The 19,168-nt window shown below is 53.2% G+C and overlaps 1 protein-coding gene across 2 annotated transcripts; it reads right to left on the reverse strand.

The window, feature by feature from the left end:
• Nucleotides 1-127: 127 nt before the first annotated feature.
• On the reverse strand, nucleotides 128-15,358 carry TNFRSF1A (TNF receptor superfamily member 1A). Of its 2 annotated transcripts, XM_050747460.1 has the most exons (10): nucleotides 15,016-15,358; nucleotides 6,712-6,865; nucleotides 6,360-6,488; nucleotides 5,989-6,138; nucleotides 5,384-5,462; nucleotides 2,226-2,299; nucleotides 1,984-2,097; nucleotides 1,653-1,681; nucleotides 1,165-1,453; nucleotides 128-1,004 (listed from the first exon to the last, which is right to left on the reverse strand). In XM_050747460.1, the coding sequence occupies exons 1-10, from the start codon at nucleotides 15,052-15,054 to the stop codon at nucleotides 694-696; spliced, it is 1,368 nt and encodes a 455-aa protein (XP_050603417.1). In that variant the 5' UTR covers nucleotides 15,055-15,358; the 3' UTR covers nucleotides 128-693. The 2 variants fall into 2 exon arrangements, with proteins under 2 accessions (XP_050603417.1, XP_050603418.1); XM_050747461.1 differs by lacking the exons at nucleotides 5,384-5,462; nucleotides 5,989-6,138; nucleotides 6,360-6,488; nucleotides 6,712-6,865; nucleotides 15,016-15,358 and adding an exon at nucleotides 3,874-5,131.
• Nucleotides 15,359-19,168: the final 3,810 nt, after the last annotated feature.

Here is a 19,168-nt window from a genome sequence, read left to right on the forward strand (position 1 = left end):
TGTCAGTTGGCGTGATGGTGGTGGGCTACCTGGCCCTAGTGCACGACTTTTCCCATCTCACCCCTCAGGATCTGGGCCTCTGCCCCTGCCTCCCATCCTGACAAACCACTCTCTCTAAGAGCAGAGCTTTAATTTCAGAAGTTTTAGTGTATTTACAAAAGTCCACAGCTCCAGCTGAAGGCCCCATTGTTCCGTGCTCGCCCCCGCCTTGGGACAGTTCAGCTTGCTTTGTGCTTGTCCAGGCAGAGGGCATAGGACTGCCAAGTTTCTATTAGTGTAACATGATTGATTTTAAAAAACAACAACAACAAAAAAAACAAAAACAAACAAAAACTGCTTATGTACTGTGAAAAAGGCTCAGGGACGAACCAGGAGCCCCTGAGCAGCCTTGCTGGTGAGGACACCCAAAACGGGCATGAGGCATAGCGTCTCTCATCCGGGCATGAGGCATAGCGTCTCTCATCCTCGCAACGACCCACTCAAGCTCTTGAGCCCACGGCGCTCCTCTCTCCGCGCGCTCAGTGCTGTCAGCGGCGCGCAGCTGAGAAAAGCTATGTACATCTAGAGGGTAGCACCAAGTAGGCGGCTGCTAGCCCCTGTTTGCCCCTCCAGGACCCCTCCTCTCCAGAAAAAAGTGGGGTTGGAAGGGGATCTTGCAGGACCATCCTTAGAGCTGCCCGCAGGGGCGCAGCCTCATCTGAGAAGACCGGGCCCGGGAGGGAGGGCGGCGGGGCCGCACAGCGCCTCCTCGATGTCCTCCAGGCAACCCAGCAGGTCCATGTCGCGGAGCACGCGGCCCAGCAGCTCCAGCGTGGCCTCGCGTCGTGGCGTGCGCCGCCTCCAGGTCGCCAGCATGCTGTATTGCGCCTCGCGCAGGCAGCGCCCGTTCTGCAGCTCCAGCCGATCGATCTCGTGGTCGCTCAGCCCTAGGCGCCGCACGAATTCCTTCCAGCGCAACGGGGGCACGTTCTCCACCACGGCGTACAGCGTCGCGGGGTCATCAGCTGCGGGGACGCAGGCCGGTGAGCCTCGGGCGGCAACCCCAGGCCCCGCCCCGCATCCCGCGCCCTCCGCTTCTCTTGGTCCCTTCTGGGAGGCCGCCCGCGCTCACCCGGCCCTCCCCCAGCCTCCTCCCCCCAGTCTCCAGCGGCAGGAGAAACTCACTCTCTAGGCTCTGTGGCTTGTGGGCGCTGTCCTCCCACTTCTGAAGGGGAGTGGGGATGGGGGCAGAGGCGAGGGCTGTTGCAAGGATGGGGTCAGCCCCCAGGTAGGGTGGTGCCATCTCTCTGCGGGAAGCCGCGAAGTTGGGACAGTCACCGGGGGTATAGGTGGAGCTGGAGGTGAAGGTGGAACTGGGCATGGGACTGAAGCCCAGGGTGGGGGTGAAGCCTGGAGTGGGACTGAAGTTTGGGGTTGGGGCCAGGGGCTTAGTAGTAGTTCCTTCAAGCTCCCCCTGAAAGAGAGAAGGTGGTGAAGCATTAGTGGGGGAGCAAAACCAACCCTGGCCCTCTTTATTCTGGATAGGGGCTGGGACTTAGAGGGAATGAGGCGAGCCTCCGGGAGGTGAAGGATGATTCCAGGGGATCTGAGTATTAGGCAATTATGAGGAACGGTCAGGGACATCTGGGAGTAGCTCTCTGATTTCATCTCACCTCTTTTTCAGGTGTTGATTTCCCACAAACTGAGAAAAAAGAAAGAAAGCATCATAAATTTCACTTCCTCTCTCAGCCCTGGCACCCTAGACTCAGCTGGCAGTGGGGACTTGTGGTGACACGCCTCAGGGCCTATGTGGCCCCAGGGACGAGAGAGCTACTCATGCAGCTCGACCTCTCCCCAGCCATCCAGGGCCACCTTCTACCCAGAGTCCGCAGCAGTGTGAACTGAGGGGACATTCCTCACCTCCCTCCACATATGTCCATCGCACCCACCCACATCCTCCCTCACCCCTACCAGCTCCATCTCCCTCCCAAAGGCCCCACTCACCAATGGCGTAGAGCTTGGACTTCCACCGTTGGTAGCGATACATTAAACCAATGAAGAGGAGGGATAAAAGGCAAAGACCAAAGAAGATGACCAGGGGCAACAGCACTGTGGTGCCTGGAGACAAAGCAGGTGTTGGTCAGAGGAGGGGGCAGAGGGGGGCCACAGGGTAGACGGATGGGTGGGATGGATGGGTCGGGGCAAGGAGAGGGAGAGGGCAGGTGAGCACGGTCACTTCTCCTCACCTGAGTCCTCAGTGCCCTTAACATTCTCAGTCTGGGGTAGGCACAACTTGGTGCACTCCAGGGTTTTCTTACAGCTAAAAGAAGAGACGGCACTGGTGAATAGAGGCCCTACCATTGGAGGAACGCAGAAAAACAGCAACACAGATTGTTGGACATCCTTTACAAATATTTTTGCTGTCTCTTGATATAATTTGTTTTGGGAACTGATGCAGAAGAATGAAACACAGTTAATCATAGGACCATTTAATTTTAGAATTGGCAGGGATCTTGAAAAGGCTGTGGAGAAAATGTGAAAAGCAGTCAGGGTCATCACATGAATTCCAGTCCATTCCTTGGCTAGCAGTGTGAATCTAGGCAAGCCATTAACCCCCAAGCCTCGGTTTCCTCATCATCACAGGGATCACCCACCTCTCAGGATTGAGGATTAAGCAAAATGATTATGCCTCATTTAATAAGTGCTTGAGAAGGTAACTAGCTCGCTGTTATGGGATTGCTGTTTCATCACTGTCTTGCTGATAAGAATCCTTTCGCAAAGAGAGGTTTAAGGGCTTTTTCTTAAATGACACTGCTAGTTACAATCCCTGACTTCGGGGAGGGGGAGTCAAACATGCATATGAAAAATTTATTTTATTTTTATTTATTTATTTATTTATTTTTGAGACGGAGTCTCGCTGTGTCTCCCAGGCTGGAGTGCAGTGGCGTGATCTCGGCTCACTGCAAGCTCCGCCTCCCGGGTTCACGCCATTCTCCCGCCTCAGCCTCCCAAGTAGCTGAGACTACAGGCGCCCGCCACCACGCCCGGCTAGTTTTTTGTATTTTTAGTAGAGATGGGGTTTCACCATGTTAGCCAGGATAGTCTCGATCTCCTGACCTCGTGATCCACCCGCCTCGGCCTCCCAAAGTGCTGGGATTACAGGCTTGAGCCACCGCGCCCAGCGAAAAATTTAAAAATACATGTTACTGGGGCAGCCAGAGAGCACGCTGTAGAACTAGCAGAACTTCCACATTGGGAGTTGTCACTGGACAGTGTGGAGTGATGAGAACTCTAAGGGGTGGTGCTGGAAGGAACTTGAGAGAGTGAGTTCCCAGCAGGAAGCTGAAAGCAGGGAGAGGCACTTTAGCCCACCTCTCAAGCTCATGGTGAGAACCACATAGAATAGTATAAAAGTGCTTTCAAGAAGAAACGGAGCCAGGTGTGGTGGCTCACGGCTATAATCCCAGCACTTTGGGAGGCCGAGGCGGGTCAAAGTCAGGAGATCGAGACCATCAGGAGATTGAGACCATCCTGGCTAACACAGTGAAATCCCATCTCTACTAAAAATACAAAAAAAATTAGCCAGGCATGTTGGCAGGCGCCTGTAGTCCCAGCTACTCGGGAGGCTGAGGCAGGAGAATGGTGTAAACCCAGGAGGTGGAGCTTGCAGTGAGCCGAGATCGCGCCATTGCACTCCAGCCTGGGCATTAGAGTGAGACTCCATCTCAAAAATAAAAAAAAAGTGCTTTCAGGAAGAGACAAGCCAGGTGCGGTGGCGCACTCTGGGAGGCTGAAGCGGGTGGATAACCAGGAGTTTGAGACCAGCCTGACCAAACTGGTAAAACCCCATCTGTACTAAAAATACAAAAATTAGCCAGGCATGGTGGCACGTGCCTGTAATCCCAGCTACTCGGGAGGCTGAGGCAGGAGAGTCGCTTGAACCTGAGAGGCAGAGGTTGCAGTGAGCCAAGGTTGCGCCACTGCATTCCAGCCTGGGCAACAGAGCAGGACTCTGTCTCAAAAAAAAAAAAAAAAAAAAAGATGAAGATTAATGGAAAATAAATAGCTTTCTGTCAGATGTGTTGCAGGTTTTGTTTGTTTGTTTTTGGTTCTCATAAATTCACCAAATGAATGTCATTATGCTTACTTTAAATATAAGAACGGCAAGGCCCAGGCCAGGCTTGGTGGCTCATGCCTGTAACCCTCGCACTTTGGGAGGCCGAGGCGGAGGATTGCTTGAGCCCAGGAGTCCGAGGCTAGCCTGGGCAACATCGTAGGACCCTGTCTCTACAAAAAGTAAAAAATTAGCTGGCTGTAGTGGTGTGTGCCTGTAGTCCCAGCTACTCAGGAGGCTAAGGCAAGAGGATGGCTTGAGCCGTGGAGGTGGAGGCTGAGCCATGGTTGTGCCACTGCACTCCAGCCTGGGTGACAGAATGAAACCCTGTCTCAAAAATAAATAAATAAATAAGTCAGGCTCAGAGATGTTAAGAAGCTTGCCCAAGGTCACATAGCCAATAAGTGGCTATGCTGGGGTTCAAACTCTGAGAGCCCTCAGAGTTTATTCTTTGCAAGTGAGTGACAAGAACAGCCACTGTGGAGCCAGGAGTGAGGAGGCCTGGACACAGAGACTAAGAGGGAAATACCATATTTCATCAAACCTAAGATGCCATCAAGAATAAAAGGCACTTTTCTTTACCTGACTACTCAGACACGCACAAAGCTGCCAATTAAACCTTGATGAATCATCAATTACAGGAAGTTTGATTTCAGAGCTGTCAGAGTGTATGTCCTAGAATCAATGAACTATCGTAGATCCTATGGCCCAAGAATCTACATATCTGAGTTGGAAGGGCTACAAGTCCTTGGGGCATGATCTTCTATCCTCAAAGACTCCTTAAGATTTGAAGAGCGAGGCCGGGTGCAGTGTTTCAAGCCTGTAATCCCAGCACTTTGGGAGGCCGAGACGGGCGGATCACGAGGTCAGGAGATTGAGACCATCCTGGCTAACACTGTGAAACCCCGTCTCTACTAAAAAATACAAAAAATTAGCTGGGCGTGGTGGCGGGCGCCTGTAGTCCCAGCTACTCCGGAGGCTGAGCCAGGAGAATGGCAGGAACCTGGGAGGCAGAGCTTGCAGTGAGTCAAGATCGCACCACTGCACTCCAGCTTGGGTGACAGAACGAGACTCCGTCTCCAAAAAAAAAAAAAAAAAAAAAAAAAAAGATTTGAAGAGCAAGGGGAAGGACTGCCTGGTGTCTTAACGAAGTGTCTCCCACTCAGCCAGTAGGAGCCTGAGCACTCTGGGGCATCCTGGCATCCGTTGTCCCACTAGTGGCTCCCACCAAAGTCACCCATCCCAATCCATGCCACCATCCAGTGCCCAGCAGCTCTCAGAGATACTCACTTACTACAGGAGACACACTCGTTTTCTCTTAGAAAGAACCCTGCATGGCAGGTGCACACGGTATTCTGTTTCTCCTGGCCTGTAGGGAGAAGTGCAGCACAGCTAAAGAAGGAGCACCCTGGCCGGGCGCGGTGGCTCAAGCCTGTAATCCCAGCACTTTGGGAGGCCGAGACGGGCGGATCACGAGGTCAGGAGATCGAGACCATCCTGGCTAACACGGTGAAACCCCGTCTCTATTAAGAAATACAAAAAACTAGCCGGGCGAGGTGGCGGGCGCCTGTAGTCCCAGCTACTCGGGAGGCTGAGGCCGGAGAATGGCGTAAACCCGGGAGGCGGAGCTTGCAGTGAGCTGAGATCCGGCCACTGCACTCCAGCCTGGGTGACAGAGCGAGACTCCGTCTCAAAAAAAAAAAAAGAAGGAGCACCCTGCACCCTCACCCCACAGGACAGAGGAAGTGACAAGGGAAAGGGTGGGGGCGGCCAGAGAGGAGTTGGTCGTCAGACCCACAGACTATGGGAGGGGAAGGAAAGGAAATGCCGCTACATGGGGAAGGGCCAGTCCCTGGGGTGGGGAGAGGGCTTGGCGTCAGGAGAGCTGCACTCACAGGAGAGGTGCACGGTCCCATTGAGGCAGAGGCTGCAATTGAAGCACTGGAAAAGGTTTTCACTCCAATAATACCGGTACTGGTTCTTCCTGCAGCCACACACGGTGTCCCGGTCCACGGTGCAAGAAGAGATCTCCACCTGGCCCATTTCTGGTGAGGGGAGAAGATGGGGTATGAGTCCTGCATCCTCCTGTCCCTGCATCTCCTTCCTGATATTCCCCTAAGTGTGTGTCTGTCTCTGTAACACACACTCACATCCATGCAGTGTCCCAACACACACACCTTCCTGCCCACACCAACCAGCCTGCACACAGACAGGCATGCACACACCGGTCAAGGCCCGCCTGACTCTCCAGCCTGTGCACACTCACCCTTTCGGCATTTGGAGCAGCTGAGGCAGTGCCTGAGGTGGTTCTCTGAAGCGGTGAAGGAGCCGCTCTCACACTCCCTGCAGTCCGTATCCTGCCCCGGGCCTGGACAGTCATTGTACAAGTAGGTTCCTGTGAATGGAGCAGCAGTTAGGCTGCAGGTGAGAGTTCAAGGAAGGAGCCCCATGCTAGGGACAACAGCCAGAGCCAATTCCCTGAAGTCTCTAGGAGAGGAGGGAGGGAGAAAATCCCAGTCCAGGAGAGGCAGCAAAGTTAGGGAAGAACATCTGGAAGAAGCAGAGGAAGAAGCAGCACCCCAGACCTGAGGGCATTCACCGTTTCCACTTGCCCCTACCTTTGTGGCACTTGGTACAGCAAACGGAATTATTTTGAGGGTGGATGTATTTTCCTTGGGGACACACACTATCTCTCTTCTCCCTGTCCCTGAGGGGAGGGACCAGTCCAATAACCCCTGAGGGGTATATTCCCACCAACAGCTCCAGGAGCACCTGGGGAAGAATCAGATAGAGGATAGACACCATCAGGAGAGGGAGGGATGGGAAGCTTAGGGCCAGCAGATCTAAAACTTCCCCAGCTCTGGCCGGGTGCGGTGGCTCAAGCCTGTAATCCCAGCACTTTGCGAGGCCGAGTCGGGCGGATCACGAGGTCAGGAGATTGAGACCATCCTGGCTAACTCGGTGAAACCCCGTCTCTACTAAAAAATACAAAAAACTAGCTGGGCGAGGTGGCAGGCGCCTGTAGTCCCAGATACACGGGAGGCTGAGGCAGGAGAATGGCGTAAACCTGGGAGGCGGAGGTTGCAGTGAGCTGAGATCCAGCCACTGCACTCCAGCCCAGGCGACAGAGCAAGACTCCGTCTCAATAAATAAATAAATAAATAAATAAATAAATAATAAAAAATAAAAATAAATAAATAAAACTTCCCCAGCTCAAGTCCTTCCTTGTGAAACATGCTGCCCAGGCCAACCCACTCACCAACGTTAGAGTTCTTCCTTGAATCTTAGACAGTTGGGATCATACAATCTGATGCTTATTGTTCTCTAGTTGTCCTGTGTGTTCATTTTTGTTCCCTCAACTCAAAGCTAGTAGGCCCCAGACCTAAGCTGTATTTTTTTTTTTTTTGAGACAGGATCTTGCTCTGTTGTCCAGGTTGGAGAGCAGTGATAAAATCACCGCAGCCTCCACCATCCACACTCAAGCAGTCCTCCCACCTTAGCCTCCTGAATAGCTGGGACTACAGGCGTGCACCACCATGCCCAGCTAATTTTTTTTTATTTTTAGTAGAGGCAGGGTCTTGTTATGTTGCTCAGGCTGGTCTCAAAATCCTGAGCTCAAGTGATCCTCCCACCTTGACTTCCCAAAGTGCTAGGATTACAGGCGTGAGTCCAGCCCCGTATTTTATCCTTACTGTGAAATCCCCCACAGCAGCCAACAGTGCTGGACACAGGGCAGATGTTGAAAGGATGTGTTTTTGATTGGGAATTGGCAGGTTACTTCAGTGATGGCCCTTTCTTCCAACAAGCAGCCCTAAAGATTGGGGCGGTGTTTCTTCCTCTGGGTGCTGGGTTCACCGTGTGATTGCTTTGTGAACATTCACAGAGGTAAACAGTGAGGATCTGTGCACATCCCGGGAGTATTTCTAAAAAGGTCAGCTGGTGGTGGGGGCGAGTGATGTTCCTGTGAGCTCCACTCCTGGGGAGCGGGCAGAAGCAGAAGGAAGTTTCTTTACATGCTTGTATCAAACCTTACTCCGCCTCCTGCCCTCACATTCCCTGGCCCATCCCCTCCACCTCAAAATTTACACAAACACCCGGGGTTGGCAATGACAAATGGGGAGGAGAGTAAAAGGGAAAGGTTGGGGATCCCACATGGGTAGACGGGGGACAAAGTTGAGATGGGGGGAGGAGTGGGCAAAGGTGTGCAGGACACTCAAATAGAGCTGGCCAAGGCTAGTGACTCAGCTTGGATGACTGTCAGGTGGGAGCTGAGGGCGTGCTGGGGAGTCCTGGAGCCCCTGCACGCCACGGTATTCTGGAAGGTACGCTTTGCAGTCTCAGGCCAACCTCACAGCAGCTAAACAGCTTGTCCTGTTCTGGCATCAGTGCCAGGAAAGCAAAGCCAGGAGTGAATATTTAGCTCCAACTTGGACTTTGATCTCTGCCAGCTTCATTTCTGGTTTTCCCTGGGCTTCGGTTTTGTTTTGTTTTTTTTCTCTACTATAAGAGACACTTTGTGTAAAGATAAGGGGGTGTCCTCAACGTCTGTTAAACACTGAGGAGCAACTGACTCACCAGATCACAGAAACCCTAGGGCGGGGAAGGAGGGCCAGGCAGCCCACAGCCACCCAGCCTCACCAACTCCACATTTCGGAGCAGGAGGCCAGTCACAGCCTGAGTCAGCCACTGGGAGATGCTGCAGCTGTAGCTGCGCAGGCCCGGAAGTTCAAGCCTCAGCCGCAAACATGGGAAGTCACACACAGAAACACAACAGCAGCCCCCGCAGGTGGAGGTGTGCGCCCCTGCTCAGAGGACAACCTTCCCCAGCCCACGCCAGCCAACGCCGTGCCACCTCCCCTGAGAACAGGACTGGGGCTTCCAGGGCAACAGGAAGGGTTTGGGGTGGTGATGGGAAGAACTTCCCAATCCTGAAAGTGTGGTTCCTTTCCCTGAAGAAGCTATTGGAGCACCCAAGGTCACTGGCACTTTGAATCCCATCCAGGGGGCTTGAGGCAGAGTCAACAGGCAGAGACAGAGTCATGACGAAGAACTGGGGGACGCCAGCCCCAGACAGCCTTAAAGGAAGCTTTTCAGGGACCTCTGGCCAGTGGGGAATGAGCCTCCCTGCGGGGAGGGAGGGAGACAGGCTTTCTCAGGCCACATGTTCCCTTCTCTTTCCAGCACTCTGGGGGTTAAGTCAGATCCGGGAAAGGGAAATATTTTCCCAGCAACTCCGCCCCAGTGACTCAGGCCAGAGGGAGGGAGATCCAGGGAGGGGAGAGGGAACTAGCAGCTTCCCCAGCTCCTCAAGGGTCATGAGTCAGCAGAAAGGCAGAAGGCACCAGCCTGCAAGAGGGACTCCATCTAATCCCTTCTTCCTATGGCCCAGTCCCTCCTTCCCATCCCCACTCAACCCCCTTTCAACCCCTCCCCTTTCCAAAAGCCAGGCCACAGACCCTTGTCCCACTTGGCCCTCATGTTCCGGGAAATGCCTCCCTCTCCCCATTCCATCCCAAAGGGAAGTCTCCCTCGACCCTGGCTTCCGCCCATCAGGTCTGTGCCCTCCCCTCCCTGAGGGCCACTTGGCTCCTCCTAGCCCCTCAGCATCCTTTAGCTGAGGCCCCGCCCCAGCTCCTCCTCCCAGTTCAACACCCGTCCCGTGAGCTCTCACTCCAGCCCCCAACACGCCCCAGTCCCAGCAGGAAGCAAGCCGAGGCTGCCCTCCCACCCTGGGTTCACCACGTTCCCACAGCCTGGCTGGTTCTGGCCAGCTGTGCTGGGTTTGGGGGCCTCCCTGGCGTCCCCAGACAATCCTTAGGAAATAAGGCCAGTTCTGAGTCTCCACAGCCCCTCCCCAAGCCCACTGGCAGCACAGGAAAGGCTCCAGAGCCCTGAACACCCACTTCCAGGAACGAGGGAGCAGGCGAGAAGGGATGCCAGACGGAAGAACCAGCCCTGCTTCCCAGGCTTCCCCTGGCCCCCAGAATGCTCCGGGTCAGCCCTCTCTGACCCCTGGGAGCCAGGGCCCTCAGACTCCCCACCACTGGGCACCACTGCTGGCATCAGCTGGCCCCAGTGAGCCCAGTCCTCAGCAGTTGCATAAGTGAAGCAAAACAGCCGAAACAGGAGGTGAGCTCTTCAGGCCCAGACTCCAGCCTGGAGCAGAAGGGCAGGAAGCTGGGGTGCCTGTGGAGAGACAGTTGAGGGGGTGGCCCAACACCCCTCCAACTCCCCCACAATTTCCGCCAGAGAAGGCTTTAAAGTGTGACTTCCTGTGCTGGGGCTGCAGAGTGGGGAGGCGAAGCTGAGATCGGCCTTGTGGTCTGACCCTGATCCAGCCACCTTGCAGGGACCCAATCAGTCTTCCTTTCCCCCTCATTCATGTGTCTGTTCATTTAATGTCAAGATGTTGGGGGAGGCCATGGCAGCTTCTCCTCCAAGCGCCCAGCTGAGATCCCATCTTCCTCCCATGAAACCTCCATTGATGATATCTGTTTCCTCCACCCCAGCTCCTGAGACCCACAGCCCCTGTGGGCTCAACTCACGTGAACTGACCCTATCTACTTTTGGCTCTTATCATAATATGGTTATGTTGGTTGACAGATAGGATCTCCCCAAAGTGACCACGAACCTTGTAAGATGACAGATCAAATAATGTGTTGGTCAGAAAGTGTCTTATCCTCCCCTGGTGTCCTCTCAGCTCCCAGAACCAGGCCTCCAGACTGGGAGCAGATAAATACAGATCAACTGATCGATCTAATGACACATCTGTCTTCCACTCTGGTGGAAGCCAGTGATTCTCAAAGAGGGAGATGAGGAGACAGCACCCCTAGTAGGAATATATTTATCTCCAGGGGAGAGTTTTCAGACCATACCCCCACCTCCCCACACACAAGCACACACACCCTTACTGAAGAGTCTGGTGTGCTCCTCTCCTTTTGAGAACCACTGATGAGTGAACACAGTGCGTCCGAATTATACAAAGGCAGAAAGAAGTTGGAGCACCTCTCCTCTAGCTTGGTAGGTGCACCCTTCCACACGACCATTCCCCTGGCCCTTAACATGCCCCAAACGGACTTCATCCATCTCCTCACCTAGACAAATGTCACACCATCAACTTCCCGGATGAATGTTGAGACCCTGCCACGCTCCCTCCCCAGGGCCCTGTCCCTATCCCTGCTGCCATCCCATGTGTCAGTCTTGCAAGGCCTCCCTCTGTGATCTCTTAGCCCTCTCTGCATCCCTGGGTTGCCTCACACCTGGGTTATTGCAGTTGTCTTCTAGCCTCTCTTCTGCTCCCACCCATCCTACACACATTTTTATCTTCATTCAGGCTTTAAATGGCACGCACAAGTGTGTGAACCTTCCTCTCCATCTCCAGAGCCTGGCTCCAAAACACTTCCATGGTCATGGAAATGATCTGAATGGGCACCTCCAGGGATGCCTCACTTCTCTTTTTTTTTTAAACAGGGTCTCACTCTGTCGCAGTTCACTGCAACCTTCACCACCAGGATGGAATGTAGTGGTGTGGTCAGGGCTCACTACAACCTCCACCTCCTGGGCCCAAGCGATTCTCCTGAGCTCAGTCTCCCAAATGCTGGGATGACAAGCACGCCCCACCATGCCCCGCTAATCTTCGTATTTTTTGTACAGACAGGGTTTTACTGTGTTGCCCAGGCTAGTCTCGAACTCCTGGACTCAGGCAATCCACACGCCTCGGCCTCCTGAAGTGCTAGAATTACAGGCATGAGCCACGGCACCCATCTGAGATGCCTCACCTCACTTCTAATCACACAGTCCAGGCACAGAGTGTGCCCTAAGAGAACAGCTTCTGAATAAACGAATGAAATGAATTCCTCCACCTGGGACCATATTCAACACTCTTCCTCCATCCTCTCCCCAACTCCCTCTAATTTTCCCATTCATATTTCTTAGTGTTTCTCAACATGGTCTTTCCACTCCCACCAAGGTGTCTGATTTCCTGCCACCCTGCCCATCAACACAAAATCCCATCTCTCCATTCCTCTCCCCTTCCTCACATCAGTGTCCGATTCTGCCTCCCTCCTTTATAGCTACCCTGACAGGCAGTGACTTCAGATGTCAGCTCCACATCCACTTTTCTATGAGGCTTTCCCTCCCCCATCCCATCTGACCCATCTCTTGTTCCTTAATTCATTCAGCAAATAGCTAAGGAGTACAGTTTATGTGACAGGTCCTGTATGGGTGCTAGGGATGCTGAGGTGGATAATACACAGCTCGTGCTCTCAAGTACTCTCGCTTGAGTCAAAGACAGTCAGTTGTTGGCACTGACATCTATACAGGGAATGCTGCAGTTGCACGGCGAAGGACACTGAAGCAGCGTGGGGAAGCTCCTGAATTTTCTGGAGCTGAGCACAGGAGCTGAGACCGGCTAAGCAAGGCAAGGCAGTGGACTAAAGCTCGTCTCCTTCCCCAGTTCTTTTTTTTTTTTTTTTTTTTTTGAGACGGAGTCTCGCTGTGTCTCCCAGGCTGGAGTGCAGTGGCGTGATCTCGGCTCACTGCAAGCTCCGCCTCTCGGGTTCACGCCATTCTCCCGCCTCAGCCTCCCAAGTAGCTGAGACTACAGGTGCCCGCCACCACGCCCGGCTAGTTTTTTGTATTTTTAGTAGAGACGGGGTTTCACCATGTTAGCCAGGATAGTCTCGATCTCCTGACCTCGTGATCCACCCGCCTCGGCCTCCCAAAGTGCTGGGATTACAGGCTTGAGCCACCGCGCCCGGCCTCCTTCCCCAGTTCTTTCTCCTCCCATTGGTGCTCCAGGACACCACATCACCATGCATTTGTGGATATTTTCCTCCGGATTGCTCTGACATCATTTTTCACTGTAAGCCATCTTGGTTCCTAGGCTGTAAGCTCTTTGAGAGCAGCAAAATCCTGTTTGCTTTGCCACCATCTCTCCTGTATCATTCTTCCCTACTCCCCTACCTCACCTCACCGCCCCCCCGCCCCCACGTCCACCCCCCACACAGTACGCTCTGCATTGCCCATTGAATGGTGAGACATTCAGAAGGATGTTGCATTCCCTTTGTTTCCCCTTTCCCCCAGCTCCAGGCCAGGCTTCTGTCTCTTAGGAGACGTAATCCCACCTGGGCTGAAGCACCCCAGGACCCAGGCACTTCCCTTTACCTGTTCAGGCTACATTTACCCTCTATTTTCCAAACACAGGTAACCACCCAGTAATTACTACTAATCACAGCAATATAAACACTTTATTGAGTGCTTTCTATTTGCTACAACCTGTTTCCCTGATGGACTGTCAAAGCTATGGGCAGGGATTTTGTTCTCTGCTGTAATCCCAGCACCTATCACAGTGTCTAGCCCAGAGTGCACACTTAACAAATCAAAGGAACACTTAACATGTATCAGTCTATTCAATCTTCAAAACAACAGTATGAGGTCATGACTATGACCCCCGTTGTGGAGATAAAGAAACAAAGGCATGGAAGGTTAGGTTATAGAAGCTGCTCCTGTTCGTGCAGCAGGTGCGTGAGGGAGCCAGGGCTGCCCCCAAACAGAAAACAGAAGCAGGATGTCAGGGCGGCTGGCTGGTGGGGAGACCGTGGGGGGAAGGACAGCGGGAGGAAGGGAAGAGGGGGTGGGACTAAGGAGGAGGGAGAAGGAGAAGAGTGAGACCCTGACAAGGGACGTGCTGTTTGGGGACCTGAGGCTGGAAATGTGGGACCGGAGCGGAGCAGAGAGGAGGGGAAGGAGGACTAGCGAGAAAAGATTTCAAAAAAAGAGGCTCTGAGAAGTCTGAGGAGAGTCTGGGGAGATTGTTGGAAAGAAAGGAATGGTGGGAGAGGAAAAGTATAAGGCACTAAAGAGAGGGGAGGTAGGCGCAGCCTTCAGAGGCCGGGCAGGGCAGGGCCACAACAGGACAGGGAAAATCTGCCCAACTAGATGGGCCCAGGGCATCTGAACGGGATGATTCCCGGGCCAAGACGTGGAGGACGATCAAGGATACATTGAAACAAGGCTGAAGCCAGAGAAAGGGACATTTTCCAGTGACGAAAACAACTTTCTACCAACTTCCCCAAACTGAACTGTAGAATAAGAAACCAAGGGATTGTTGTTTAGCTCTGTGGAAAGCAGCGGGGAGGGGAAGCTGGAGGACAGGCCCAGCGACACTGACCAGGTGGGGGTAGGGCTAGCTCCCTGGGAAGGCTCAGTCCCACAGAGGCCACCCGCCTAGCAGCAGGCAGAAGGGTAAAGAATGTCCCCAGGTGAGAGACCGGGGCTTGGCCAGGGTACTGGGGACGCTGTCCACTGGGTTGCCTTGCCCCATCCAGTGTCCCAGCCCATTCTCAAATACCTCCCGCCACAGGCATCCCAAACCCACCACACCACCCCATCCCCACTCCTCAACTCACTCCCCCACTTCACCAGCCGCCAAACTCCTGCCCTACAGGGTGTGCTCTGCCAGGTTCCACAGGCAGCCTTGCCTCCCCACGGCCCAGCACACTGCAGGCCAGCCAGCTGACTGCAGGGACAGAATTCAGAACCGTCTGGACTCCCAGAGCGCTAACCTTCCTACTCCCACTCCTTTCCTTTCCCCGCCAAATCTGCCCCACCCTGGGCCTATCACCTGCCCACATTCCCTTGGCCCTCGCAAACTTCCACGGCTGTCAGGGCTCAGGGCTTCCTTTTACTCTCTCCCTCTCAAACTTCTCCCATTCCCCTGCCTCAGCGCAGCCCCTACTCCAAGCGGTGGATGCATGGGGAACCCCACACTGGCAGTGGCTGACGTTAGGACCTGCAGGCCTGAGGCCGGCGCCAGGACCAGGCCCGGGCAGGAGAGGCTCGGCCCCCTCCCGGAGAGGGCCCACGCCGGCCGGGCGGTGCCTCGCCCACCAGCCCACTCTTCCCTTTGTCCCTGGTCTCACCAGTGGCAGCAGTAGGTCAGGCACGGTGGAGAGGCCCATGCCAGACAGCTATGGCCTCTCACTCCCCCATTTGGGCTCAGGACAGTGTGGCAGCGGCAGCGCTGGCGGCTTCCCGGGACTCGGTCTGTCCAGGACGTCCCAAGTGTCTTGGGGTGACAGTTGAGGGTTGAGACTCGGGCATAGAGACCACGGCCTGGTTCCAGTGATCTTGAACCCCAAAGGCCAGAACTGGAGCCTGAGTCCAGAGAATTCTGAGAAAATTAAAGCAGAGAGGAGGAGAGAGGAGGTGGGAGGGGAAGAGTGAGGCGGTGTTGCAACAGCGGGACAGGAAGAGCTGGAGGAGGAGGCCAGAGGAGGCGGGAGGAGGAGGCCCAAGGTTCTTTAACTCTTTGTAGTCCAGTCACAAGCGCAAGAGTCTCAGATCTGGCTGCCTTGCGCCCCCAACCCACCAATCCGACCACTCCCAACCAAACACCAAGGGGCAATAAGCCGCTTCCCCGCATCCCTAGCCTTTCCCAAATGGAACACAGCAATGAAAAGACCCAGAGTTTGGGAGTCAAATTCTCTGGGTTCCAGTTCAGAATGCTTAGCTTCTTAGCTGGGTGGTCTCGGACACATAACTGAACCTCTCTGGGTCCGTTTTCCAATTTGCAGAGTGGAGATAACCTGTCTCCTGGGGTTCCTGCAAGGATTTGTTCAGACACGAGAGACATAGATAAGCGTCTGACACATGATAGATACTCCATGTCCCTTAGTAATCCTCCCCTTTACTCCACAATTCTTCACTAGCCTCCTAGTCTCCCTCTTTCTTGGGAATTTACCGATCCAATCCAAACCTCAAAGTAAGTCCTAACCCTCATTTTCTGCCCTGACTGGGTCCCTGCCACTTCTCACCCCAGGTCTCATCCAGTCGCTGCCTGGCCAGGTCCCCTCACCCTGCCCCACTGTTGATCCTGGCTCTGCCACCAATCATGGGACATCAGGCAACTCCTCTCCTAAGCCTCTGTTGGTTCCTCATTTATTAAATAGGGGTAACAATGCCTGCCCACCTACATGGGGAGAGTGATACCATGAGCATCAATGAGACATATCCACTAAGCTGCCATGGAAATAAAGATATCTCCATCAAGTGTTCCTAGTATATTCCCAGTGCTCTTTCCTAAATATTCCAATACCTCAATTATAACTAACCTTAGAGATCATCTACTACAACCCCCTAGGTTTTTTTTTATTTCTCCATTTGCTTGTTTTTCATTTTTGTGTTTGTTTCGAGGGTCCGCTCTGTTTCCCAAGCTGGAGTGCAGTGGTACCATCACAGCACACTGCAGCCTCGACCTCCCAGGCTCAAGTAATTCTCCCACCTCAGCCTCCCAAGTAGCTGGGACTATAGGTGCATATCACCATGCCCGGGTAATTTTTGTACTTTTTGTAGAGACAGGGTCTCGCCATGTTACGCAGGCTGGTCTTGAACTCCTGGGTCCAAGCGATCCGCCCACCTCAGCCTCCCAAAGATCTAGGATTACAGGTGTGAGCCACCATGCCCGGCCAACCCCCTGGTTTTATAGAGGAGAAAACTGAGGACCAGAAACCCAGTGTGCCAGGAGGCAGAGCCAACCGAGAACCCCAGACTCCTGACTCCCGGTCCAAGGGCTGTTTTGGCTATGAGACACACGCTGCCACTTTTTCTGTTACTGAGTCAGACCCCACATCCTGACTCTGGTTACTTTATGCCATCCCCACTGATGCAGACATCTCCCAAGAGAATCCTACAACAAAGGTACAGCATTTACCCAACTATCTTCTTGGTACAATGACCTTTCCTACACCCGCCCAAGGGCCTTCAGCTGCTGAGGCAGCTAGAAATGCAGGGAGACAGAGAAGAGGGAGGCCCTAGGGCTTTGGAACTTGAAATCAGAGCTTCTCACCCCTTCTCCCTCTGAAATGACCTCCCAGCCCCAAGTCCACCGTCCCCTGGCTCTTCCTGGCTTCCCCTCTGTGATCCGTAGATGAGAATGGAGCTTCCGTGTCCCTCACTGCTGGGGGAGCTGACTTTACTCCGTCCCATCATCCAGCTTCTGGAGAACTGTAGGGTTGAAAGTGGATTCAGAAAGGAAGCAGCTCACCACCATCACAAAGGTAGACCCCGGGGACAGTAGAAGCGAACCCAAAGCGGAGTTCTTGAAGAAGCAGGGGCCTTAGAATCAAGTGCAAGTTTCCAGTATGAAGCAGTGAGAAGAACCTCAGTCTGCTCATCTAAAAAATGGGAAACTTGCTGGTACCCTTCACAGAACTGGCTTGATGCTTAAATCAGGCATATAAAGTGTTTAGCAAGTGTTTGCCTTATATTAAGCATTTAATAAGTCGTAGCAATTATTATTATTATTTTTGAAACAGGAGCTTGCTCTGTCACCCAGGCTAAAGTGCAATGGTGCAATCGTAGCTCACCTAACCTAGAACTCTTGGCCTCAAGTTAGCCTCCCACCTCAGCCTTCCGAGTGGCTAAGACTACCATTGCACACCACTATGCCCAGCTAGTTGTATTAATGATTAATAACAACTTCAGAAGGATAAGTGATACAGGGGAGTGTGGTATGGGAGAGGGCGGCAAAAAAAAAAAAAAAAAAAAAAAAAAAGGCAGAGCGCAGTGGCTCATGCCTGTAATCCCAGCACTTTGGGAGGTTGAGGCAGGCGAATCACAAGGTCAGGAGTTCGAGATCAACCTGACCAACATGGTGAAACCCTGTGTCTACTAAAAATACAAAAATTAGCCAGGCATGGTGGCCCGTGCCTATAATCCCAGCTACTCATGAGGCTGAGGTGGGAGAATTCCTTGAACCCGGGAGGCAGAGGTTGCAGTGAGCCAAGATCCTGCCACTTTACTCCAGCCTGGCCGACAGAGCGAGACTCTGTATCAAAAAAAGAAACCAACTTCAACGTCCTATTTTTTTTTTTTTTTGAGATAGAGTTTCACTCTTGTTGCCCAGGCTGAAGTGCAGTGGCATGATCTCGGCTCACTGCAAGCTGGGCCTTCCAGGTTCACGCCATTCTTCTGCCTCAGCCTTCCAAGTAGCTGGGACTACAGGCACCCACCACCACGCCTGGCTAATTTTTTTTTTTTTTTTTTTGAGACAGCGTCTCACTCTGTCACCCAGGCTGGAGTGCAGTGGCACGATCTAGGCTCACTGCCAGCTCCGCCTCCTGGGTTCACGCCATTCTCCTGCCTCAGCCTCCCGAGTAGCTGGGACTACAGGCACCTGCCACCTCCCCTGGCTAATGTTTTGTATTTTTAGTAGAGACGGGGTTTCACTGTGTTAGCCAGGATGGTCTTGATCTCCTGACCTCGTGATCCGCCCGTCTCGACCTCCCAAAGTGCTGGGATTGTGGGCTTGAGTCACCGTGCCCGACCTGGCTAAGTTTTTTTTGTATTTTTAGTAGAGACAGGGTTTCACTGTGTTAGCCAGGATGGTCTCTATCTCCTGACCTTGTGATCCACCTGCCTCCACCTTCCAAAGTGCTGGGATTACAGGTGTGAGCCACTGTACCCGGCCTTTTTTTCTGATAGAGTTTCGCTCTTGTTGCCCAGGCCGAAGTGCAGTGGCGCAATCTCGGCTCACTACAACCTCCGTCTCCCAGGTTCAAGCAATTCTCCTGCTCAGCCTCCCAAGTAGCTGGGATTATAGGCATGTGCCATCACGCCTGGCTAATTTTTTGTATTTAGGAGAGACGGGGTTTCTCCATGTTAGCTAGGCTAGTCTTGAACTCCTGACTTCAGGTAACACCCACCTCAACCTCCCAAAGTGCTGGGATTACAGGCATGAGCCTCCGCGCCGGGCCTCAATGTCCTATTTTTAATATTAAAAGGTATTTCTAATAGTCTGTGCAAAGTGCCAAAGCCATGACACATAGCCTGCCACAAAAGGAGAATATTGTTCAATATTTAGGATAAATGCTTATTTACTCAATGACTTTACAACTTTGACATATGTTGTATTAAATTTTTCAATAAAATTTTGTTTAGAAAAAAAGAAAAGAGGCCGGGCGCGGTGGCTCAAGCCTGTAATCCCAGCACTTTGGGAGGCCGAGGCCGGGCGGGCGGATCACAAGGTCAGGAGATCGAGACCACAGTGAAACCCCGTCTCTACTAAAAATACAA

This window comes from Macaca thibetana, chromosome 11, assembly GCF_024542745.1.
Source record: "Macaca thibetana thibetana isolate TM-01 chromosome 11, ASM2454274v1, whole genome shotgun sequence".
In the NCBI taxonomy this organism is placed as follows: Eukaryota; Metazoa; Chordata; class Mammalia; order Primates; family Cercopithecidae; genus Macaca; species Macaca thibetana.

Coding starts and splice junctions, on each gene's coding strand:
- TNFRSF1A (XM_050747460.1), bottom strand. CDS start 15,054: ATGGGCCTCTCCACCGTGCCTGACCTACTGCTGCCACTG. Junction 5,463..5,988: donor TGGGACCGTGCACCTCTCCT/GTGAGTGCAGCT, acceptor TTCTCCCTACAG/GCCAGGAGAAACAGAATACC. Junction 2,300..5,383: donor GAGTGTGTCTCCTGTAGTAA/GTGAGTATCTCT, acceptor CTCTTCTTTTAG/CTGTAAGAAAACCCTGGAGT.